This window comes from Equus caballus, chromosome 11 (genome assembly GCF_041296265.1).
Source record: "Equus caballus isolate H_3958 breed thoroughbred chromosome 11, TB-T2T, whole genome shotgun sequence".
In the NCBI taxonomy this organism is placed as follows: Eukaryota; Metazoa; Chordata; class Mammalia; order Perissodactyla; family Equidae; genus Equus; species Equus caballus.
Genome location: NC_091694.1, coordinates 35,101,374 through 35,127,980, shown reverse-complemented (window position 1 = coordinate 35,127,980; position 26,607 = coordinate 35,101,374). Strand labels below are relative to the sequence as shown.

Sequence of the window (26,607 nt, the reverse complement as noted above, 5' to 3'; positions counted from 1 at the left end):
CTTCTAACCCATAAGTGGTTAGTCTTTTAACTTAGATATGCATTGTTAAATCCTTTTTTCTTTCATTGCTTGAAAAGCAAACGGTGCTAGGAGCAAGTAATTATTCCTTTTATTCTTTCATCCTAAGGGAGCACCTAGACCGTATGTACCCTGTTGTGAACTCCAGAGTTATGAGACCTGATTTTTTCCTGAATATCTAAACCATGCCCAATACACTTTTTAACCAATGTTAAAAGGAGACTTCAGCGTGTCACTTTAGATGTCTGTTAATACAATGTTTATCACTCTTTAATTTAGCCATTATTATTTGAATAGCTTAGTACTTTGTACCTATAGTTTAACAGAATCTAAATCAATACTTTTAAATTTCTCTAACGCCTATATACTATATTGTATGTGGGAAATTTTTAAAAATTCTATACTCATTCATCCTTACATTATGGTGCAGGAGACATCTAAAAATTCAAAACCAGAGAACTTGTGCAAACTATTTATAGATTTGAGAAGTTATATTATGAAGTGATATTTTCCATTGTGGAATATTCAGAATTTTGTTGTGTGGGATTCAGACTTAGGGACATTGTCAAAGGAGCATTTAATCTTTCTGTTCATAATTTTACTTATGTTGTTTTACTGATTTGGGAGTTTTTTGGGTTTAGATTAGCAGGACTGATTTGCAAAGGTCGGTGCTGAATCAGATTTGTTTTTGTTTGCTTTTCGTATAAACACATATAAAAAATAGAGAAGGAGAAACACACAAATACGTACACACACACCCCCATATATCACTGTAAGACAGCAAAATACACTTAGTGATTTTTTTAGCCTTTATTTACGCGCTAGAAGCATGATCTGCTTTCCTGAGAACACAATATAAACAAAGTCTGGCTCACAGTTGCCTCATAATGATCTGCTCGTCCTGTCCTTGCTTGTTGATCTATACTTATCAAATGCCTGTGTGGAGAAGCAGTACTTTTGAAGTTGTATTCTCTAAAGTAAATTGATAGTGTATCCTTTTTGTTAGATGGATAGGCTTGTCTTAAATTACTGTACTAAAGGTAGGGATAGAACATGGCAGAGATTTTTATTTTAAAATTCCATCTTCTTTTCCTGTCCCAAGTTTATTAATTATCTAAGAACGGTTGGTAAATATAAAAGATACTGAACATTTTTCTTTAAGTAAAAGATATGTTTGTTGGTGTCTTAAACTCAGGCTTGCAAGATATGTAACAATTTTTCTATAAATAAACTCTCAAGTTCTCTTTGGTGCCTCCATTCTAACAAATGTGAAAAAATTAATCTCAGTCAATTATAACCCCCTCCAAAATTGCACCTAAATTCTGTAGGGTTTACAGAGTGCAAAGCTATGAGATGGGAGAGTTGGGAACATTTTATCCCCATTGTCACCACTGAGATGTCCCAGTTCACTCCCTGATCATTGGTTATCGGTTCATTTAGGTCTCTTCGGCATTCATCCTTGTTTCTACTTCAAAGCCTTTTCAAAGCCTGTCAGTTCTCTGGACCTTGTCCATATTACTCTTGGACACATAGTAAATATTATTCTCATCTGCTGCACCAGGAGCTTGGAAAGGTTGTCACACAGTGTCTTGGCTCTGCAGACATACTGTGTCCACATCTCTTCTACCCTTGCACCATGTGGGATCTTTTGCTACTTCCTTCAACTCTACCCAAGAAGGAAGATATGATTTTTCACAGCTGTTCATCTCTAAAACTCCTTGGATTCTGTCATTTCCTACCCTTCCTACCCTATCCTCAGGGACCCTCTTTTTCCTTCTTTCTGTTTATGGTACTGTTGCTCCAGTCTCAGAATATCTTTCCTAATAATTGGCTGCTTAGAGAGCATGGAAGCTTTGCTCTTATTCACTTTCAAACTTTTTTTCTTATCCCAGTTCAAGGTTTTGGATTCTTTTTTCATAGTAACCTGGTATGTCATTGCTTCCCCAAGGTAGTGAACAGGGGATCTTCTTCCTGCTTGCATTGAGGGAAATTTTTAAATGTAAAGAAATGCGAGGGAGAGGGAAGGATATTTATTCTATGTTGAAACTGTTATCCTACCAGACTTGTATTTTTATATTGTGAATCTTCTGAATGTTTCAAAGCATTCTTAATTGGAAAACTGTTTTTTAGTAAACATAAGGTATAGAAACTCTTCTTATAGTGTCTCTTTAGCAATTTAGGATTGAGATTGAATGTTTCATAGATGTATGTTTGGTATTTTTACCACTTTCTCTGGAAAGCAGAGAAGGGTTGGGAGGATGAGGATTCTCTTTTAACTTTTCACTGTGGGAAATTCCAAATATACACAAAATTAGAAAACAATAGTATAATGACTCTCCACGTACCTATCATACAGCTTCAACAGTGATCCACTCATGAAACTAATCTCGTTTCATCTATAATCCTACTCCACCCCCCAGCCTTGCCATTGGATGACTTTTAAGTTTATCCCATTTTGGTGATGGATAAATAAATGTCCAACTATTCTGGTGTCATTACTTAGTCCAGCATCCAAAACTCCATCCATTTACTTAATACCTATGAAGTGCTTATTCTGAGACAAGTCCTGGCCTAGGCTCAGCCTATACAGAGTGCAATGTAAACTCTTGGAAAAATTCACATTAAGTACTGATGAGTTACACAAGAGTATCATTTTTCACTTCTCTTTAAAGCTTTCCAGTGTCTTTCTAGCACATTACCCTAGCGTTATTTAAAGAAAGAAATAAGGGGCCGGGCCGGTGATGTAGTGGTTAAGTCTTGCTTTCTGCTTTGGTGACCTGGGATTTGTGGGTTCGGATACTGGGCTCGGACCTACACACCCCTCATCCAGCCATGCTGTGGTGGCATCCCACATATAAAATAGAAGAAGATTGCCACAGATGTTAGCTCAGGGACAGTCTTTCTCAAGCAAAAAGAGGAAGACTGGCAACAGATGTTAGCTCAGGGCCAATCTTCCTCACCAAATAAAACAACACAACACAACACAAAACAAAACAAAACCCTTTCTCAGAAAAGCAGATCATGCTTCTTGCGAGTAAATAAAAACTGAAAAAAAAAAAAATCACCGAGTGTATTTTGCTGTCTTCAGGCGATATACCAGGGGGGATTGGGGGATGTATGTATGTGTGTGTATTTCTGTGTATGTATTTTTATATGTGTTTATATGAAGGATCTGCTGGTTTATATGGTTTAGATGAAGGATCTTCTAGTCCTCCCTCCCTGCCTCCTTCGTCTTACTGACTCATCTTCCACTCTCAACCTGTCTGACCACACTCAACCACACGGGCCTCCTGATATTACTGAAACATTTCCTGTATGTTTCCACTTCGAAATCTTTTTATGTGATACTCTCTTTGTAACATTTCCCCCACAGATATCTGCATGACCTAGTCAGTCTCTCATCTCATTAAAATCTTCTCTGTCCTCTGCTGCTTTCCAGAGTATATCCTGACCTCTATATATTTGTCCTTAGTCACCTTCTTGACTAGTATTTAGCGGGTGGGGGTTTGAGGGATCCTCTTTCTCTGTTCTACATTAAGAATTTAATGTAAAATGTATTTATTAAAAAGATGACAAATGGTTTGGGAACAACTCAGCTTTGAGCAGGCATGAATTTACTTATCAGTTTTACAGTATATACCAAAGTTATTTCCAAGAGGATGCGTAAGTATTAATTAGATAATTATTATGGTATTCTTTTGTTCATGATATCATTCAAAATCATAGAAAAGCAGGAATCATGCCAAGTTTTTGTTGGGATAATAGTAAGAACTTTTGTTGGTTCATAGTAGGGAGTCAATAAATGTTTGTTGAACCATTTTATTGCTTTGACTAAGCGAAGGTTCCTCTCCGTATGTGAAAGTAGGCCCTTTGTATTTTAAGCCTATGTCCTACCACTTAAGAATCAGGGAAACTACTGAAGTATCCAAAAAAAATGAAATAGTTCTTTGAATAAATGAAATGTTTCAGGAACTAAAAGTTTTAAAATTAAAACTGCATTTTTGTGACTTCCATTTATATGAAACTATTAAATAGACTCTTAAAGAATCTTATTATTTGACACTTGTTTTAAAAATTCCTTCCCAAATTATAGGAACTGCGTCAAATTGATTCCTTGGTTAATTGGAGGTGATTGAAATGTCCTAAATCTTGGAGACTAGGAAATACACTGGTGCAGTGTAATGGAACTGTCCTTGTTCCTTAATGTACTTGTGCTGTTAAGATGCAGTTAGTTGTTTCTTTCTTTTACAGAGATATATGTCATGACTAAATCCCTGCAGATTTTTTTTAAAGTGTATTCTTAATTGGAGATCTTTCTTATTCCTAAGAAATTCGGTGTTTTTTCTTGTTCATTAATTATTTGAATTGCCTTTGTGCATTAAATGTCATATTTTATCTTATAAATTATCACAGTATCCAAGATGGTTGTGCCCACCTTCATTTTTCCACTGCATGGATTAACGTTGTTTAAATGTGTCTTTTTTTCTCCTCTAGTGGTTCCCCCTGGAAGTCCTGGGCCCATTACTCGGCATGGGTCCTATGACAGTTTAGCTTCTGATCATAGTGGACAGGAAGATGAAGAATGGCTTTCTCAGGTAAAACTGTGAAATATTTGGCCTATTATAGTGATAGAAAACAGAAATCCATTTTCCATTTGAATTTTAAAAACTATTTTCCTTAGAGGAAAATGGGCAGAATTGGAGACTCTTTTTAGGATCACCAATAGTTAATCGTCTTTCCATGTGAAGAATTTCCCATAAATATTGCTGCAGAGACACATATACATATATTTTATATATACACTTTTATATAGATAGATACACACATGTATATGTGTGTGTACATTAGCTTTCATATAGAGGGCATAAAATATGCATATCTTTGAAACAATCCATTTATATCCCTTAGGACTTTGGATTTTAGGTGGACTCTTTGGGTTAAAATAAGAATTGACCTTGTTAAAACAGTGAAGCCATTCAATAATCCTTGGGATTCGTTTTGCGGAGCCTATATTTTCTGCAGATTGAGCTCATCCTTTGATTAGGAAAGTTCAGCATTCTAGTCTCAAGTCCTGATTGTGCCCACCTGGGCCTCCTTCCCTAAACTGGAACGCTGCTTCAGTGGTTTCTAGACCAGTCCTGTGACAGCTTCCACCGACCCTTCCTCCCCTCGCCAGGTGAAGCTGTCTTCATCTCAGAGGCTTTGAAATAAAAGATACTTGGGCAGATTTCAAAATGATGAGATTACAAATGACTTCGTTACAAATGCTGTTATGTCTGCCTCCAGTCTGACATCATCTGGTGAAGTTAATGACCTGTCTCAGGTTACCAATCCAGCGGCTTTTCAGCAGACAGATGCCTCAGTGGAGCCCGGTGCAGTTTCGTTGCTTTCTTGGGGAGGGTAGCTGCAAAACTAAAGGGTATCTGGAAACTGGAGAGTCAGATTGTTTCTAGGTGACATACGTTTCTTCACACCTAAAGTATTCACGGAAAGCTCCTTGAAGGAGGGTCGATGCTTCAGTTCCTGGCATATGAATGCCATGATAAAGGGAAAAAAAAAGAATGCTGGCAAAGAAACCACTGTCCTTCACTTCAACTTTTCAATTAGAAAAAGGGGTAATGTGTGCTGTCAGTGTGAAAGTCTACACAATATGTTTGTACCGCACACAACAGGGGAGTGACTAGGAACATCTGGCCATTGCCTCAGTGAAATCGCAGAGGCATCTGTTTACCTCTCGGCTCTGTGACACGGATGGTTTTGAGCTTAAAATACACAGAATGCTTTATCTGTGGCCTAATTTACATTGCTGAATACAACTACTTGAATCCGAAATCACTGTCCTAAATCTGAGTGGTTTTCTCCCTGTGATTAGTGGGAATGTGAATATTGTTCCAAGACCATGATGCTTTTGCCCTTTAGGACTTACAAACACAGAGCCGCACTCCGTGAGCCTTTTCAGTTATGTTTTGTTAAGAGTTAATCACCACGATCAGAGAAATGTGATTAAATATAAAAGAACTCAGGGCAAAAATAAGGCACATGGGAAGTCAATTCCATAAAGTATGTGTACACAAACATGGATGTAGCAATTAAAAGACATTGAGAAATAGCCTTTCACCAAAGGTTTCTGTGTTTAGTCTCTTATTCAAGTTGCTGACTTGTAAAATCATATAATATGTTTATTTTCCAGTTTTACCCAGTGTCTTCTACTCTCTGCTTTGTCTTTAACATATTTAATATTGTATTGGCAACATTCCCTACCCTCTCCATAGAGCATGAAATTCATAAAACATTGTGGTATTACTGTTTTGCAGCACTTAAAATACCTGTGTCCATGTTCATGGTAGTTGAGAAAACACTCTAAGTAATGGCATTTTGAAGACAAATCTAGTTTGAGAGAAAATATATAATACTCTCTTCATGTAAAAGTGATTTTGGGGGATTTTGAAAGCAGTATGGTAAATATTACAATATTTCATTGTGGGAAAAAAAACTGGCTTTGGGTGTTGAAAATTATTTCAGACCTTTTCTTTTCCTTGGATAGTTCAAGAACAATTTCAAGTTTGTCATGAGCTTGATCCTCAGTGAAGGAATTACTTTTAATCTGTGGATTGATAGGTGTAGTATTCCATGCATGCTCACAAAGTGGTAAGTACTGTCTAGAATGAATGAAAAAGGTAGTCCTTAGGGAGCTGACACTAGTTATATGAAGCAGGCAACTGGTCTCTTCACTCTCATGTGATTTTTGTGTTGTGTGTGTGTTATGTGTGTGTATTTACATTCGTGTATATACGTATATCTTCACACACAGACACACTCAAAATGAAATTTTTATTTTGGTGAAAACCAGTAGAGGGATGTAGTGAATGTCTGTATCGGCTGTGATTATCTTGCCTTTTGATTGTGGCTGCCCTGTCCCTCTCCCACTTGGTTACGCTGGGCTCCTCGGAGACTGTGTGTGTTCAGAGATGGGATGGGGGGATCATGCAAGACTCTCAAAGGAAGGTCATAGTACATTTAAGTGAAGATTCCTAATCTGTTCCAGGTAGAAATTGTAACACACACGGGACCCCACAGACGTCTGTGGATGGGTCCGCAGTTCCAGTTCAAAACCATCCATCCCTCAGGCCAGACCACAGTCATATCATCCAGTTCCTCTGTGCTGCAGTCTCATGGTCCAAGTGATACTCCACAGCCTCTTTTGGATTTTGATACAGATGATCTTGATCTCAACAGTCTCAGGTAAGAAATAAGAGGAAGGGAGTGATTTGACCAGATTAACATGTTCATTCATAATGAGCATCTTGTGTAATATTTACATTTCCTCTTTTGGCACAGTATCGTGTTACAGAATACATTCACTGTGAGTTGTGATTCATTGTTATCATTGGAGATCTTATGTGGGATCTCATCACGTCCAATAAATATTTATGTTTTTGAATTGTATTTCCCTAAATCTAATATTCAGTACACTTTTTAGAGCCATCTCATTTTATGATGCCTTACTCATGTTTCCAACTGCTTAAAATCTGATGATATCTTTCCTAATCTTTCGGATGTTTTGTCTTTCAACTAAACTTCATCTCTCCTAATCTGGCAAAGTCCATCTTTTAGGCTTTAAAAAGTGTTTGGATGAGAAAGTGTTGATATAAATTCACTTCTAGTTTATCATCTATATAAGGATGAGAATATATAGTTTTTTATCATATATATTCTCTGATCCTCACTTATGAGAATCATAACGCAAAGTTTACAAAGTATACTTTTTATGATTAGGGTTTTTTTTTTTAATGCAACTGAGAACTTTTTGAATTTTGCAATCTCAGGTTTGTGTAGTAGTTTAATTTGTTACACTAAGACTTGACACATTAGGGTACAAGAGACAAGGAAGGGCTCAGACTAATGCAATATTAGAATCTCCCTTTCCTTGTTTTCTCTCGAACAAAGTTCTATAATGTATCTTTATTTGAATTTAAAATAGCCCTCTGACCCTTTTCTTGCATTCTTTTTTTTTTGGTGAGGAAGATTGGCCCTGAGCTAACATCTGTTGCCAATGTTCCTCTTTTTGCTTGAGGAAGGTTGTTGCTGAGCTAACGCCTGTGCCGACCTTCCTCTATTTTGTATGTGGGGTGCCACCACAGCATGGCTTGAAGAGCTGTGTATAGGTCTATGCCTGGGATCTGAACCTGTGAACGCTGGCCCACCAAAGCAGAGCGCACGAACTTAACCCCTAAACCACTGGCACAGCCTTAACTTTTAATTTTTTATAAAAATTGTGGGAAAATATGTCCTTATCATATGTTAGAAATATGTTTTTATCTACCTCTTTGTCAACATTGATAACAAGTCTTTGCAACAAAGCAAAAGCTGATGCAGAGTGGATTAATTAAGCCTTGATGTTTTTCTTAAGAATAACTCATATAATGAAACATGTCTCTTTTAATACCTTTTTTAGTGTTTTAGTTTTCTGTTTGTTTCATTTGCTTTCTATTTTATTTCTATCTTCCATGTGTTTTTGCTTTATCTTGTCCAGTGTATTTTCTTCAGCTTTCAAGAAAGGGCACTTTTCCCCAAGATGTCAGGCAATAGTGACAATACAGTGGATGCTAGCTCAGTTTTCACTGCTACAACTTGTAAAATATGCTCTAGTTTAGATAGTCAATCCATTGTCAGGAAGTCAAGTTGAGTCAGTCCTCAACTTAGTGATTCAATGCATAGTCACTCATGTTTATAAGTCACTTAGTTACTTAAATGTTAATAGTAAGGCATTTAAAATAGACAACCCATAAAGCTATGTTTATTCTCTTTACTGAACTATTCGTAAGGCTGTTTCTTTTTTTTCTGATGACTATCATCCGCTGCTGCAGTCAGACCCTGGCCCTTACCTTTGGAGGCCATCTCTGGCTCCTATATGTACAGCTCTTGTTTTGTGACCTCCTCCAGCTTTCCCAGTTACTCATTACTTCAGACATAATCCTTTGTCTAAGAGCTATCTAACTTGCTTCTTCAGGCAAAGCTACATTCCTGAAATCCTTCCAGACTTTTCTTCAGGGACTTTCCTTTTTCTTCTGCTAGAGAGCTCCCAGTATTTGTTATCTAAATGACTTTAAATTGTTTACATTTGATTAGAATGTTGTCCTGTTTCTTGGACACATATAAACTTTAGAAACCTTTATATTGGGTCAAAGGTTTATAAATTTCTTTTCATTGGACTTGTAATTTATATTTAAAAATTTGAGCATATAGTCCCTTGGTTAAGCCCTTAACCTCCATTAGAACACAATTTTGATGGGAAATTCAGATTTGACTCACACCATTTCAATTGCAAGTGTCCTGTTTATGCTGTTTCTTACCCAGCGTCCAGTTATAAATCCAACTATTTCTGTTCTCTTCATTCTTGTGTATCATCACTCTATCCTGGCTCCTCACCCCTGTTCCTTCTACATTTCTTTAGGCTTATGCACACTGGCACTACGGTTGTTGGCCTTACTTTGTCCTTTAAAGTGGAGGCTTTGTTTAGGTTTGTTTGGCTCAGCTGACCCTTTATGCCCAGTACCTTGTCCTATCCCGCATATCACCAGGAATTGGGTCATGCTGTGATAGCCTGCCTCCCTGTGTCCTAACCAAAATCAGGAGCAGGCAGGTGTAATGTTGACTGCCATATCCATATGGGAATCAGGCGTGGCTTAACCTCCCTCCTAGCGGCTCGTTACTCAGAGCAGGGTTTAAAATGTAAAAAAGCTCAATGAAATATTTATTAATAGACCTGAGAAACACATAATGTAAAAGAAGCTGAGATGCTAAGTCTAGTTTTCCGCTCAAGAGTAGCTCCTGAGAAATTGGTTACATTTTATTTTATTTTTTCATCTATAGTTAATTAACACATCCATCAACTCACCTATTTATATATATGTGTTGTGATTTTTTTGTGTGTGAGAACAGTTAAGTTCTACTCTTTTAGCAAATTTCACTTATACCATACAATGTTATCAACAATAGTCACCATGTTATACATTAAATCCTCAGACCTTGTTCATGTTATTTTATTTTAATTGATATGTAGTTCACATAACATAAAGCTCACTGTACAATTCAGTGGTTTTTAGTATATTCACTAATTCCAAAACATTTCCATCACTCCTACCAGTGTGTTTTTATTTTTGCCTTTTTTTAATTATGGGAGAATTTCAAACATATACAAACATGTAAAGTTAAAGAGAATAATAGAATAAACCTCTGTGTATCTGTTGCCCAGCTTCAACACATCGATTCATGGCCAGTCTTGTTTCATCTGTAGCCCCATTCACCCCCCACCCACAGCTCTGGATTATTCAGAAACCGCAGTATAAGTTGAATTAATAATAGAAAATTTATTAGCCCACATCAGTTGTTTAGATCAGGAGGGGGCTTTACTTTGGATGAACTGACTATATCTGACAGGCTAGTTTCTTGTTTCTCTTAAGAAACCAGAAACATCTTTTCCAGAAACTGCTCCTCTTTTCTCACTGGCCCAAATTTGCGTAGGCTTGCCCCTCCCAGAGCTAATTAATCTCTGCATGAGATGATGGGATTACCATGAGTGGCTTAAAAAAATAAGCTGGAGTAGAACGAATATTGGGTAGTACACCATATTGTCCACTGTAACCGTGATCAGTATTTGTATATCAACATTTCCAACTTCCAACACTAGATCAACTGCATCATCCTTCATCTCCCTCCCATTTCTTTCTTTCATACAACAAGTACACATACCTTCAAACTGTGCTTTCAATAACTGCTCTTTTTCTGCGTCCATACTTCGCATTTCAGGCTTCTATAATTTGCCCTGTGGTGCTTATCAACCTCTTATTCTTCCACCAATATCTATCTACTCTACCGTCTTTGCTTCAGCCAAATCATGCTCCTTAAGACACCTTGCTTTTATCATGCTCACTCACAAATCCAGGTGTCCGCTTGCTCTGGTTCTATGCTTGAAGGGCACTTCTTGCTCCTCGGCTTATGTACATGTCCTGTCGCTGTATACAGACCCCATTCCTGTTACAGCTCCACAGGATCTCAAGCTGCTGTGGACCGTGCATTCATTCCTCCATTACCTCGTGTGAGCTTTTCTTACCTATTTCATTCATTTTCATACTTTAGTTTTCTTTTGCATCAGTTATGAATGTGCTGAACTGTATATCCATATGTAGACCTTGTACATCATGTTTTGTTTCTGCTTGTTCCTACAATAATACTGATACACGATTAATACTCAGCAAATACTTGTTGAGTGAATGAATTACCAAAAACGCATGCTTACATTGTTATAACAAGTTTTTCTTTCTCTAAGTTGCCTGGGACTCTCAAATCTTTTAGTCATACAGATATTTTTATGTTAATAGTATTAATGTAATACAGCTGGAAACAGACTTGACATTTATAGATTCATCATTCTTAAGCAACTTGAAATTGTATGTAGTAAATTGAGGTTTATCTGAGTCTCTGATTCTTACACGCTACTTGGTAAGTTTATGGAAGTAACTTGGTTACTAGGTAGCAATCCTAGCTAAAATCCTGGCAGCTACATCTCAGCACAGCTTTGTTATCCCATGCTTGTTGTCATGTATAAAGTAACTTTCATTAAGGATTTTAAAGGAATTACTCAAAATTTTGCATCTAGTATTGCTGCCTTTTATGGAAGACATTAGTAGCTATGGTGCTATTCATGAACTTGAAGCTTCTCAAACCTCTTCATTTCTGTCCCTTGCAAATGCCAAAGGTTTCAGTATAAAGTCAGTTGTTTCCTCTCCCATTCTACTTGATTTATCCCTTTAAGTTAACGTCAGTTTTGCAATCCCTTACTTAAAATCTATTGAATAACATACAAAGAGAAGAAGGGGTCCGCAGCGCAGGGAGTGTTGGCTGTGCTTTTAGCCTTATGCAAGAATTGGGGACTGCAGCTCCTCTGTTTGCCCTGCTTTAGAATGAATGGTTCTTTAATGGATTGGGCTATTCCAGCATTCCTGATTTAAGGTCTGTTGTAGCAAGCGACAGTTTTGATGCCAGTAACATATGTGAATTAAATTAAATTGCATTGCAGGATCCAGCCGGTCCGCTCTGACCCAGTCAGCATGCCAGGGTCATCCCGTCCAGTCTCAGATCGAAGGGGAATTTCCACCGTGATTGATGCTGCCTCAGGTAGAAAACCACTTCCAAAACGTTTCCTGGGTAGTTCTGTGCAGTTTTTATTTCTTTTCTTGCACAATGTAAAGAAGAATTTTTTTTTTTTTACCTTCCTCTTTGTTTTTTGTTTGGGGATATGTGTGATTGTGTGTATGTGTGTGTGTGTGTGTGTGTGTGGTGTGTTAAAACAATACCGTGCCTACATTTGTTGCTAAACAATGCCATGCATTTAAATATTGTTAAGGTTGGTGAATGATGCGGTGGAGTTGGCGCTTGATTAAATGTAATGAACACAGTATTGAAGGCTACAGAGTTGATGACTGTTTTGCCTTTGATCTCTCAAATGTGGAGAAGCAACCTTGACAGAGAACGTAAATACAATATATGGATTCAATTTACTCAACCTGTTGAGTATCAAAGTGCCTGATGTGTGGAAGCAGAGAGTCCAAATGCTATAGCTTAAATGGTTTTATTATTGAAAGCATAAAGTTTAGAAATTCATTAAATTAACTGGGGTCTATCTATCACAGTTATTAACTTCCTATCCTTGGAAGCAGGCCATGAATATGTATCATTAGTACCTGGAAGTAGACCCTTGCCTTTGTAGGTGATAGTGACTACATTAGTATTATAGTATAATTGTTTTCTGCCAAGTCTGCCAAGTAATAGAACTGTTTGATAATACATTTTCTCATCTCTAACGCAGTGATAAAGAAAATAAAGACAGTGATGCTTTATGTTATGTGGCAGCTGTGGAGCATCTGAAGATAACATACAGCAGGGTTTCATCAAAAAAGTCTCTTACAAGTAGAATTATTAAATACTCGGCATTAGTCAAACAGTTGAGTCAGAGAGGATTTTAATCTATAGCAATTTCAAAATCCCTAGAGACTACTGATTTGATTGAGGCTTAAACTGTGAAAGAAAATGGAAACAAACACAAAACTGATTTGTGAAGGTCACTTTTAAAAGACCAAAGCTTCTGTTTCTGCTTCTATCTCTGAATGTATTTTTAAGTTTGAAAGCTAATGGGTTTTGTATGTTTTCTTAGCTTTCTGATTTTTTTTGTGGGTGGATTGCATCTTGTGTCTGATGGAGCTGTCCACATCCAGGGCTGTGCCTTCATTTCTAAGTAGACTGTTACTTTCGAGGACTCATACTTGTTCCTCTGCTTTAACCTGGCAACCGTGATTGTCCCCTGGAAACAAACACAGAAATGTGTAAAGTCTCCTGCTTCCCTGCATTGAATGAGGTACTGAGATAGGTGACTTAAACAATAAATCTGTTTGATAGTTTCAATCTGAGAATGCTAACAGATCCTGCTCATCTGGAATTATCATTTACAACTGTGAATCCTGGAAATGATGTATTTTAACCTGAAGCATTTTATACACAATTACAATAGTAGGTTTTGTTGGGGATTTTTAAATTTGTAAACTCATATTATTGATGTTTTGGAGTTGTGGCTAGCTACTAGACAAGTGAAACGCATGTCACTAAAGCAGTTACCATGTGTGTTATTAAAGTTGTGCTATTCAATGCTGTAGTCTGAGGTCATGCTCCATATTTATCACGTAGCACTATCTCAGTTTTAGCTCTTTGTAAAGTTACCTAATGAAACAGAGAGGAACTTTAATGAACTATTGCAACCATAGTTTTATTTAACTCTGTTGCAAGGAGTTTTTAAGTTGATGTTTGAGTAAGGAATTAGGTCTTCGCTCTTGATTTACTGGCATTTCCATCAGAGACACGTTGTAGGGGTTTCCAGGATATTGTTCCATAGCTGTGAACCTCTGCCTGAAAGTACCACTCTATTGAGTAGAGAAAGGACTTGCTGGTGACTAAGCTCTGTTGTTATTTTTCTAGGCCTGTTTTCGTTCCAGAAAGCTCTAGTTCCTTTCTAAAAGACAGCCAAGCAATGAAATGTGTGTGCTGCTTTCTCTAACTTTGAGCTAAAGAAATCCCATAGATGAAGAGTTGGACTTTTATGAATAATTCTCTACGTTTCAAATGGTTTGGTTCCATTTTATTCAACACGTTTTTTAAGTGAGTGAATAATATTTTGTTGGGGAAACTTTATCTACTTTATCTCATAGGACCACTATTGTAACAGACATATTTATCTGTTGGTGTTTAACAAGATAGAGGCTAAATGGTTTGGATTCTTTATGAAAAGAAGTTTATAGGAAAATTCTCTTTTAGATTCTTCTATTAAAAAGAGTCTAATAAATTTTTATAATTGCTCCTGAACCAGGAAGTGCTTCTCTGATTATGACCCATGCATTGGAGTTAGCTGCATATTGTGAAGATGCTTATCTGGAGTTTTGAGTGTCTTTGCTTAGAGATATGACCAGTGTGGCATCTCCTCTTATTGGGATTTATCATTCTGTCTTCCCATCAAGTAATTTATACAACTAAGTGTGTTGTCTTTTTAATTGTTCCTAAGGCACATGTTATAGCCGCCCCTCCATTTTAGTGGCAGCTCTTGCTCTGTCTAAACTAGTGGTGATATAATTATTTTTTATATATTTACTTTTCAGAGGCATAGAATTTAAAAATTTAGTGTGATATGGTTAAATCTTTTGACAGTTGTAACAGTTTTCAAAGTGAAAATATTTTCTTTAAACCTTGGGTCTGCTTGTTATGTTTTAGATATCTATATATTAATCTGGCAGTGTTATTCTATTGAAACTAAAAGAGGTCAGCAGAACATTGTGCCACTTTTGCTAAGCAGTTTTTTTCACAGTTTCTTGATCATCTAGTATATCAGCTTTACTCCTTTACACACAAACGCATTTCCTAAAATACATGTTTTTTACTTATTAACATTGGTGATTTAGGTACAATGTGAATTCTGCGCCTTTAGACATCCGTGAACCAGCTTCTTACTGTCTCTGTGTAAATATGTGTGTTTTAGACTCAGCAGATCTATAACTGTTTTATAAGTAGGTGCTATTCTCATAACATAGTTTATCTGATCTTTGTTGACTCAGAAGATATTATTTTACCTAAGATATTGAATTTAGATAATGTCTTCTTCACTCAGGAGAAGACAATTCTGGAAGTGGACTTTATAGGAATTTGCCCTTATACACAGGCTACCCAGAATAAATGGGATTTGAAGGAATTGTTCCATTTTTCCCTTGTCTAACTAATTAACATAAATGTCTCTGAATCATAGACAGTATTCTAGATAAAGCACTGCATGGATTACTTACCTTTTGTTTCCTCTCTGTACATTCCTTCTGGTTTGGTACCTAAGAATTTCTTCCCATTGTTTGTGCTTTGTAACATGTGTCCTTTTGATAAAGGTATAGGACCCCTCAAGAAAAAATAGAAAGATAGCTGTCAATGTCCTGTTCTAACTTTGTTTCCCACATTGGTGACTGATGTTCTTGTTCCAAGACTTGCAGGCTATACCTTTGGAGAACTTAATAACAGCTCTAGTTGCCTTTGAGTCATCCACACAAAAAGCCTAGAAAGATCTGGTTCATCCTAAGTTTGTTTGTCATGGTTTGTAGTTTTACCAAGGAAATTGATGTTTACCAAAAAAGAAGTTAAAGCAACTGAGACGTACGCATGGCTAGTAAGGACAGCAGAAGTCTTTGTCCAACTCTACTAAAGTAAACATTTTATAGAGGAAATGTTATGAGAGGTAGTGGGAGCAGCATTCCTGTACATTCCTGAGGAAGATGACAGCTGAAGAAGGAAAATTGTGACAGATAAGTAAGATCTATTCTTATCCTTTAGAGCAGGCTTTGATACATAAGGTATTAGTGTTACATAAAGCATTAAATAAGTTAGTAAATAAATAGTGGCAAAGTTGCAGACCTAGTATTTCTTGTTGTTCTTGACTCAGGAGAAGTATTATTTTTGTTGTATAATTGAAGTAATCTAAATAAATTTCTAAGAAGGAAATTAATTCGAGACAATTTTGTTTTTTAGGAAGATTAGCCCTGAGCTAACATCCGCTGCCAGTCCTCCTATTTTTTTCTGTTTTTGTTTTTTTTCTGCTGAGAAAGATTGGCCCTGAGCTAACATCTTCCTCTACTTTATATGTGGCACACCTGCCACAGAATGGCTTGATAAGCAGTACATGGGTCCGCTCCTAGGATCCCAACCAGCGAACCCTGGGCTGCCGAGCTGCCGAAGTGGAGAGTACAAACTTAACCACTACACCACCAGGCTGGCCCCTCAGGAGACAATTTTTAAGCACCCATTTTTCCCAACATCAAAATAATTTGTTTACTCAAGAAAATAATACACTTAAAACCCCAAACTTGTTTGATTTTATTGATTGTATAATCATCATTTGTGCCTGCTTTGTGTATTTGGCATTCGGTGCATTGACCTTTAAAAAAACAAAAAATGCTTGTTAGACAAGTACAATTGGGTAGGCAGTAAGGAGATTATTTGAACAGTCAGATCTTTTTGGGATGGTCTTATAGAGGATGCTTTTGTCTTACAGAGATTTTTCTGATGCACTAGGAGAAGAATATTCCTAAGGATTGTATTTCATTGTGTCTACTGTTGTCATTCCAATCTGAGGCAGACAAACTTAGTCATTGTATCTTAAAGCCATGAGAGACACAAAAAATGCTGGTGGTGAGAAGCAAAGAGATTTGTAAGAAACATCATTCAGTCTACCATAGTAAGGCCACTTAGCTCTGTGATTTTAAAACTAGAGCTGAGTGACAGAAGCCATGACATTATAATCATGGTCTTGAACTTTTCCTGAAACCTTCAACAAGTCATATTTCCTATCTAGCCATTCTTCTCTGCATCTGTATAAAGAATTTAAGGTTCCTGTGCAAAAATGTTTCACCTTTTTTGGCAGGGATGTGTTCAAATTATTTTCTAAAATAGTTCTCAGATAAAAAGAATATAAAATTCTTTAGGAATATTGAGTATTTCTTTGAATAAATGATGTGGTTTTCATTTAATAGAGTTCCAGATATTCTTTGTGATTATAAGGTGACGAAAACTCCAGGCATACTTGTACCTTGGGTATTCAAAGCCTATGTGGGATCAGTAAGAGGATTATGGATGAGGGTGAAATTAAAAGAAGGCTTAGTCCTGACCTGTGAACAGTCCCTCAGAGGGGAAAAAGGAGGTCAGTAATTTTACTTTGACACTATGTATACTTGAAACAGTTAGCAAATATTCAAACTAGATACTAAGATTGGCTTTTTTATTAGAAATGAGGACGTTTATGCATTATTTCAACTCTAATCTAAACTACCTACTGTCTGTGTAGAATGAAAATAAGTTTTGGAGGTTAAGAACAAAAGGAAAAGACCTGATGTGCCCATCAGGAAAGTGCTCAGCCACATCTCTCTTCTTCTGATTTAAATGTTCCTCTCGTTCTTCTTTCTAATATTTATAGGGTGTTAGAAGATGAAATTCAAGTTAACAATGTGGAAAAATTTAGCTCAGCACAATTAAGAAAAAAATGAGTGTTCCACTTGAAGATGAAGAAACTGTAAACAGAAGTAGAAGAAGCTGTTGGGAAAGTCTTTTCTGATGACACATTGCTTCTTTGAATAAATCTTTGTGTCAACTAAAACCTCGCCGTTGCTTTCTCTCTTGCAGCACCAAGTCCTGGACATGACTTTAAGTCTCTCCTAAGCATTTTGAGAAGGAATTAATGGAATTCTCCCTACTGTTGATATATCAGGGTACCACATATTTACATGGGACTTTTTGGCCAAAAGACCCAACTTTCCTTTTTTGTACCTTTATTGCTCCATCTTTAAGACAAGGCTGGACTGTTTATGTAGTCTGTTGCCTGAGACCGTGGTGGCAGAGGGACAATATTGGGGGCAGTATTAGAATTTGTTTAAGTCTGAACCGGGAATTCCATTTGTCTTAGTGACATTAGTGTCAAACTGTTAATGCCACACTGTTTTAAATTGTGTCCAAGAGCCTGAGAGGCTTATGCTTATAGGTGCCATCTATAAACTTAGAAACAAACAAAAGAGCCTCTCTCCATTGAATATGTAAGCTCAGTGAGCAATTAAAAAGCAGCCAGGGACCTCACCCGGGCAACTAGTCAGAACCAGAGCTTGTGATATTCCCCTGGATATTGTTGAAAACTGTCAGAGAAAAGCTAAAGCAAATAATCAACGTGAAAATAATTGTTCCCAGGAAAAGTCTTGCTTTGGAAGCTTGGTATAGTGGAAAGAATACTGGGCAGTAACTTATGAATCTTTGGTTCTAGTCTCAGCTCTGTCTGTAACTACCTGTTTGGCAGATTGCTTCAAAACCCAAGGCTTTCTTCCATAAAATGAGGGAATTAAAGGAGGTTATTTCCAAAGTCCCTTCCAACTTAAAAAATTGATAAATCTGTACTTTGAATCACCTTTGAAGAATTTTTTAAAATTAGGGTATAATTCACATACAGCAAAAATGCACATATCTTAATCATACAGCTTGATGAATTTTTATACCCATGTAATCACCTCTCAGATAAAAATTAGAATATTTCCATCATTCCAGAAATTCCCTGATGCCCCTTATAGTCAATACTACCTTTGACCTAGAGATTACCACTATGACTTTTATCATCATGAATTAGCTTTGTCTATAGTGAACTTTCGGTAAATGGTATCATTCTGTATATACTCTTTTGTGTCTGGCTCCTTTTACTCAACTTAATGTTTTTGAGATTCATCCAGGTGTTACATATGTCACTATTCATTTTTTTACATTGCAGTGTAGTATAAATACAACATAGTTTGTGTATTCGTTATCCTGTTGTTTTCACCTTTTGGCTTATTATATATAAAGCTGTTAGAAACTTTCCAGTATAAGTCTTTTTTTTTTTTTTTTTTTGACATACGCATTTTTTTTTTGACATATGCCTTCATATCTTTTGGGCATCTACCTAGGACTGGAATTGCTGGCTCACAAGGCAGGCGTGCATTTAGCTTTGTTAGGAACTGCCAAGAAAGTATTCCAAAATGACTATACTATTTTTCATTCTTAACAGCAATGTGTGAGCCATGCTAGTGAATGTAAACTGTGGTTTTATCTTGCTTTTCTCTGATGAATACTGATATTGAGCACCTTGAATATGCTTACTGGCCATTTGGATATATTCTTTTACAATGTCCTTGTGAAGTCTTTCACCAGTTTTTATTAGATCTATTCTCTTTATTGAATTTCAGGGGTTCTTTAAATATTCTGGATGAAGGTCTTTTGTCAGATATTTTGTGAATATTTTCTTTCAAGCTTATTGCCTTTTCACTTTCTTATTGGTGTTTCTTAACAATCAGAAGTCCAATTTTTCCGTTGTTTTTCCTTTCATGTTTTGCACACAAGATTTTCCCTTTCTTACAGTCTTGAAGTGAGGCTCTTCTCTAGTGATTGTATAGTTTTGGCCTCTGCATTTAGGTCTATGATCCTTTTCAAATTACTTTTTATTATGATATGAGTCAAGGGTCAAGGTTCAGGTTCTTCCATACAGATACCAGTTGTTCCAACACTATTTATCAAAAAGGTTTGCCTTTCGCTCAATGAATTTCATTGATGCCTTTTTAAAAAATCGTATTTTTTCCTGTATTCTCTTCTATTCTATTGAGATGTATGTATAGATATATATCTGTCTTTACACCACTATCATACTATCTTTAATTACTGTAGCTTTTTAGTAAGCTTTGAAATCTAACAGTTTATTGTCTCCACTTTTGTTTTTCATCTGTATCTTGGCTATTCTAGATTCTTCGCATTTCCATCCACATGCATATGTACATAAATACCCATGGTTCACAATGTGGTCCATGGACCTCTGGCTGTCCCCAAGACACTTTCAAGGGGTCTGTGAGGGAAAACTATTTTTATAATAACATGAAGTCATTATTCCCTTTCTTTTTTATACCGTGTTGACGTTTATTGCAGATGGTGCAGAAGCAATGGTAGATAAAACTGATGACATTTTAGCATAGTAAAAGCAGTGGCACCAAACTATGAAGCCAAAGCTATCCACTCACAGTTTTTTTTTTTAAATGGTATAATTGCTTAAGAGTGTCGCTGATACAGTAAAAATCATTAATTGTGTTAAATTTTAAAATTTATTACATTAACTTTATTAAGTTTTGATGCCTGTGCCCTTCTTTTTAATACTCTATATCACAGTGGAATTAACACACTGTAGTTGTCTTGAGGAAGTGCACTTGTGTGATTGTTGTGAACTGAACTAGCAACGGTTTTCATGGAATATCATTTTACTTAAAAGAACAACTGACAAACTATGTTTATTCATACATGGGTATTTGGCACAAATTTTCTCAAAAATAAACAAAGTAAGCCTGTCACTTCAAAGGAAACAACTGACAATATTTTTTACCAATGATAAAATTTTAGCCTGCAATTGGATGTTTGAAAACCATGTGTCCAGGTTTCCACCACTGTCTGCTTAATAGGTTCCCAATACTAAAAGGCATTTCTGATGAGATAGATGGTGATATCAACTAGTTTATATTGTATAATATGTTTATATTTTACAATAAAATAAATCAACGTCTCAAAGATCTGCGTTATTTTCCAAATGACCAATTTTATGTTGTCACAAAATTATATATGGGTAATGGATTCATTCCAAGTGCAAGATAAGACAGAGGATTTTTAACAGAGTACAGAAGTTAATTGATATGGTTTCAGATACCATTGCAACTACCTTGTTAAATGTCGTGTTAAAGAAGAATATCCTCAGAATCTCAAAAGGCTCAGAATCTGAACATGCTCCATCTTTTTCCAATTACATTTTTGAGTGAGGCCAACTTGTCTTTATACACTTCAACCAAAACAATATATCATAACAAATTGAATGCATAAGCTAATACGAGAATTCACCTGTTGTCTATTAGAAAGGTTTCTCCCCAAAAAAGTAAAAATGTCACTCTTCTAACTATTATTTTTTAGTTTGGGAATTATTTTTAATAAAAATGTCACTTATGTTAATACATAAAGGGTTTGTTGTTGTTTTTTAATGAGTTAATACATAAATGTTTTCAATATTGATGATATAATGCACATAAACCAAAGCTCTTTGGAATCCTCAATTTTAAGAGCATAAAGGAGTTCTGATTCAAAAAGTGTTAGTGTTTAAAAACCACTGGTATGTATATGCCCTCACACACATACACATGTACATTAAATATATATTTATCTTTACACAAATTTAGATGAGATTTGATTGGGATTTCATTGACTCTATGGATCAAATTTGGGAGAGTTGACATCTTAAAAATACTGAATTTTCCAATACATGAAACTTTTATAGCTATCCATTTATTTAGGGCTTCTTTAGTTACTGTTAATATTTGTTAAATTTCAAAGTAGCAGTCTTACAAATATTTTGTAAAATTTATTTCATTTATTTGGTGTTTTGATGCTATTATAAATAGCATATTTTATTTCATTTTTTAGGTTTTTTTCATAGTATAAAAAATGCAATAATTTTTCTTTGTATGTTGAACTTGTGTCCAGAGACCTTTCTAAATTCACATATTAATTCTAATAGATTCCTTTGGATTTTCTACTATGCAATTATATCATCTGCAAATAAAGATGGTTTTACTTCTTTCTAATCTTTATACTTTTTATTTATTTTCCCCCTTATTATACTTACTTAGACCTTCAGTACAATGTTGAATAAAAGTGATGATATTGAACATTCTTGTCTTCTTCTTAATCTTAGAGGAAAGTGTTTAATATTTCACTATTAAATGTAATGTTAGGTGTAGGTGGTTTTTTTTAATGAAAATCTACATTCCTATATTGTATCATTCCTATATTGGAACTCCTACATTTTTATATCATATCATTCCTTTATTAGAATGAGGAAAACATGGACAAAATCCATAAGAGAACCAAACTGACATTCTAAAACTGAAAAGTATAATACCTTAAATAATTCATTGAATGGGCTTAATAGCCGACTGGGTGTAGAAGAAAAAAGGATCAGAGATTCAAAAACAAGTCAAAAACTATCAAAACTGAAGCAGAGAGAGAAGAAAATAATGAAATAGAACTCAGTGTGTGAAGTGTGTGGGGTAATATTAAACTGTCTGACATATGTGCAAGTGTCACACGTGGTTGACAAGAAGGAGAGAATAGGGCAAAGAAAGAAATGAAGGGCTGAGAATTTTCCAAAATTAATTAGAGACATCAACTCACAGTTTCGAGAAATTCAGTGTACCCCAAGTAGGATAAATACAAAGAAAACCAAATGTAGGCATCAGAGTCAAACTGTTCAAATCCAACAGCCATGAAGCAATTTTAATAAGCCTGGTATGTTTCTTTATTTCTTAGGTTCATATTTGGGTGAGGGTTTAGAGGTTAAGTTTCTTTGGCAGTATGAGTTCCCTGTCTCCCAATGATCTATGAGGAATCTTCAGGGTATTTGCCATTAGATAGAAATAAAAGATTTGAGAAACCAGTATTTATTGGTAAATAACTATGTGCTCAACACTGTGCTAGGTGTTTTCACATGGCTTATCTCATTTAATCATATTTAATTAGGATCACAGGTCCATTTCAGAAATATGCAAAGAGTGGGACTTAAGACACCTAGCTCCTGATACTTAGAATTACTTAAAGTGCATTATGGTGACACCTCAGATAAGTCCAAACCTCTTTTTGCCCTGCCTGATCAAATATTCATTTCCAAACACTGTATGCTGAAATGAGCCACGTGGGAGATGAAGAGAATCAACTATTCAGGTGGTGAAAATGTGTGAATGCAGCCGGCAGATGAAGTTCCAGTATGATGAATTCCCAGCTTGTCCTTATTGCTTCAGGCAACAACTGACAGGCCTGACTGGTCATTGGCTTTCTATTTCTGGCATTGATAGGACTGAAAATTCTTAGTGTCACAGATACTTAAAAGCTGTCCCTGTTATAGTGGATACAAACAGTGCTGGAGGGTCGTTATTGCATAGAGATGTAATCAATATGGTCTAGAGTTCTTGACCTGAACTTTAATTATCTGGACGTTATAAAGGTAGCTTGTTACAGAAAATGCTTATATTCAGAACTTTGGGGCTAAGTTGTGAATGGAAGGAAGAAAAATAGAACCTTTGTCCCTCTTTCTACACTTTACAGTATTTAAGAGGCTATCATAATTATCACTAAACAGGGTATTGTTATAGGATTAGAACATTGTATCTTTGGGATCTTGGGTGCTGAAGTTTAAGTCTCACCTCTGATGTGATCGGATACCCTAAAAAAGTTGTGACTTTAATGTTGTGCAGCTTGTGACTGATTTTTCGAATACCAAAATAGAATTTTTTTTCATTGATCCAAATACCTGGATTTGAAGTACAGCTTTAAATAATAACACATTTGAGTCTGATCTTTTTCTGCAGCTAAGTGTATGCTGAAAAAAGAAATTGGGTAAGCAGATATGGCATCCATGATCCATGGGCAGCAGTAAGTAGAAGGAGAAAATACTGGTAGCAATTCTTAGGTCACTATTTGTACCAGTGTGTTTAAGTATATTGTGGTTGAGATTAATTTGCCATGTTGGATGGCATTATTATTGGATTACCATACGGATAGAAAGCCTTGAGAAAGAGAGGGAAAGTAATGCCTTGTAATAGAGGGCTCTTCAAGAACAAGGGCTGTCTTTGTATTTCTGCATGCCTGGTATTGGTGCCTGCCACAGAACAGATAATCAGTATTTGTTGCATTGTTGATTTTTGATAAAACATAGTACTTTAAATATATCATAAAGTGATTAAAATTTTTAATGCTGCGTCTTTATATCTCCATTACCTCGCGTAAACCTAGAAAATGTAATCTTGACCTAGAGCCCTTCATTAGGGTTGCCTTTAGGTTTATGACTACTCTTCCTTTGTCTGGGTTCTTGGTAAACTGTGTGATCAGTTGAAATATTTTGCAGAGCGTTTCAAATTATCTTTTATGTTATTTTTTAAAAGTAGCATTGTGTTTTAAGTGGTGTGTTTCTCATCTTTGGTAGCTTTTACATAACCAGATAATAAAAATAAGGAATTACGGCCCTCAACTCAATTGTGCTTTCGTCTTATTAGGCTAGCATGGAAATTTGTGTTTGAAGGTTCTCTTTAAAAAGCGTTAACTGTAGCAAATTCCTGCTTTCTGGGATCTGTTGTCAAGCCTGGCAAGCAGCCACAGAAAGGAATGGACTTGCTTTTGTGTTCTGGTTTTGGAGGGTAACTTTCAGACCTATCACTGTGTGGATACTGGGCCTTTTAAGCTACCCCATCTTATACATGGGCTCAGGATTTTTGGAAATAGGAATCTGACCTAAGTTCCATTAAGCCAAAAAGTTTTGTTGAAGGATTGCCACCATTTTGGCAATGTCATTGCAGTTCAGTGATTTCTTCTTATGCTCTAGCCAGCCCTATGAGACATGGCATTTTGAGTCTAAAAACTGTTTTTACTTTGATGTGCTGAGAATATTGGAAGGACCACGATTATTCTTAAGTGCTCAGTGTTAAGATTGTAGAGAATACAACAGTTGCACTTGAAACTTTAGTTGAACTCCCCAGTTAGAAATTCCTTCTGTAGATCAGTTTATATAGTTTTCAAATAAAGAATGTGTGCATGATTGGGAAGAGAAAAGATCACCCTCTGTTTCTCTCTACCTAGAGAGGACGCTTCCCGCATCCACAGTAAACCCTTCGACATTCTCCTATCAGGCTGAACTTTCCTTTGTCAGAAAGTTTTAGCCATGAGTGAATACCTCTAATTAGAGTTTTTATAGCCGTGGTCGAGTCCCAATTCCTGAACCAGAGGGGTAAGCCAAGGAGACCTTAGTAAAATTTTGGTCCGGTGCCCGAAACTTTTCATTTGCCTTGAAACCTGTTCTTAATTTTACTCTTTATTCCAGTTCACCCCATTGATTAAATTAATTATTTTCTCCTCTGTTCTTAAACTTTTACTGTTGTGTTTATCACCTCATATTAAAGTTAGTTGGGAACCATTTCCCATTCTAAACTGTGAGCTCATCTTTGTACTCCCCGCAGCACCCTGAATGGTTCTGACACATAATGGGCACTCAGTAAATGTTAATGAATTCAACATTTCAGCATGGAATATTGAAACCAAGTTTCTACAATTGTCTAGACACAGAGGTTGCCTCCTAGAAGGGGGACCGAGTGGCTAGGGAACAGAAATAAGGAGATTTTCTTTTCTCTGTAGTCTTTTAGAACATTTCTATGCATTATCCACGCAAAACATAAGTGAAACTCTTTTTAACGCCTAACATAGTTTTCAGAATTTGACAGGTTACCATTGCAAGTTATTGTCGTTTGTTTGTTTGTTTATAGAAATGAAGAAACTGAGGTTAAGGGATGTTGAATAACTTGTCTATTGTCACATAGCTAGTAGGTACTAGAGCAAAGATATGAATCTGTAAAACCTTCATTTTTTCCCAGGATATTGAACAGCATCAAGGCCACAATAGCCTACCTTGATTTTGTTCATACAATCAGCAGGTTGCAGGGTGTGTGTCTGACCTGGGAGCTATTCTTATTTATTCTTTATGTCATGTACTATGTGCATTATAGAAGTCACAGAAGTGCAGCACCTCCACTCTTGAGTTGCATCTCCATTTTAAGGGGCCATTGGCAAAACCTCTTTGATGAGGTTTTGGTGATTGAAGACTGTTGCGCTCAGGGCTCACCTAGGTATCCCTGCCGCTCACAGAGAGACTCTTACCCCTTAAGCAGGAAACATTTATTTTCAGCTGGGAAAGCCACTATCAGTCAGGTAATGTTTTCTCAAGCTGAAAAAGGCTTTCACTAAAGGGTGGTGATTGCCCAAGGTCACATTTCTTTTTCATCTACTTGTGGGAAAATGCAAACTACAGGAATACTAGTGTTTGAAACTTAGAATTTATTCTCTATTTAGGGGTGAGGGAGAGGGAAGCAAAGTGATTATATTTCTCTAAGAAATATTGTTAATTGCTTTTTCGAAATATGGATTAAAGCATAAAAGAAGCCAAAAAAGCCCTGATTCTAAGTGGACCTGACACCTTGATCTTCTATCATGGCATAACATACGAGTGGAGATTCCCAATGGACCTTTGTACACTACAATATTTATTACTATAAAGATCTAAGAGTTCTTAGAAGCTGCTTTCAAACTTGTAAGAGCTGTTCAAATCCCATCCACTGGACTTGGTTTTTCACAGGTTAAAATTATTCAGGTTTGTTTTGTATAGTTTATTCGGAAATAGCCTCCCTCTTCAAATTCTGAATAATAATATTTGACTTTTCAATAGACTTAAAAAGAAGAGTTCAGATATGAAAGTATGCCTGAGAGAGAAATATTTTTGCTTTGTTTTTCTTGCCTATTAATGCTTAGGGACTACAGGGTCTTTAACTGGCTCATTTTATGCCTCTGTTTTTTCATCTGCAAAATGGTAACTAAATTTTGCCT

At 36.1% G+C, this 26,607-nt stretch overlaps 1 protein-coding gene across 24 annotated transcripts in view; it reads left to right on the top strand.

Annotated features, from left to right (window-relative positions):
• The window catches only part of BCAS3 (BCAS3 microtubule associated cell migration factor), a 576,498-nt gene that overhangs the window by 307,562 nt on the left and 242,329 nt on the right, over window positions 1–26,607 (top strand). For 22 of the 24 annotated variants that reach the window (XM_023652948.2, XM_070227541.1, XM_023652945.2 and 19 more), the window contains 3 exons: window positions 4,513–4,613; window positions 7,064–7,260; window positions 12,098–12,195. In XM_023652948.2, coding sequence (XP_023508716.1) covers window positions 4,513–4,613; window positions 7,064–7,260; window positions 12,098–12,195 — 396 coding nt within the window. Of the gene's footprint in view, window positions 1–4,512; window positions 4,614–7,063; window positions 7,261–12,097; window positions 12,196–17,566; window positions 17,747–26,607 lie in introns of those variants that run through there. The other 2 variants (XM_070227542.1, XM_023652951.2) reach the window with 1 other exon arrangement.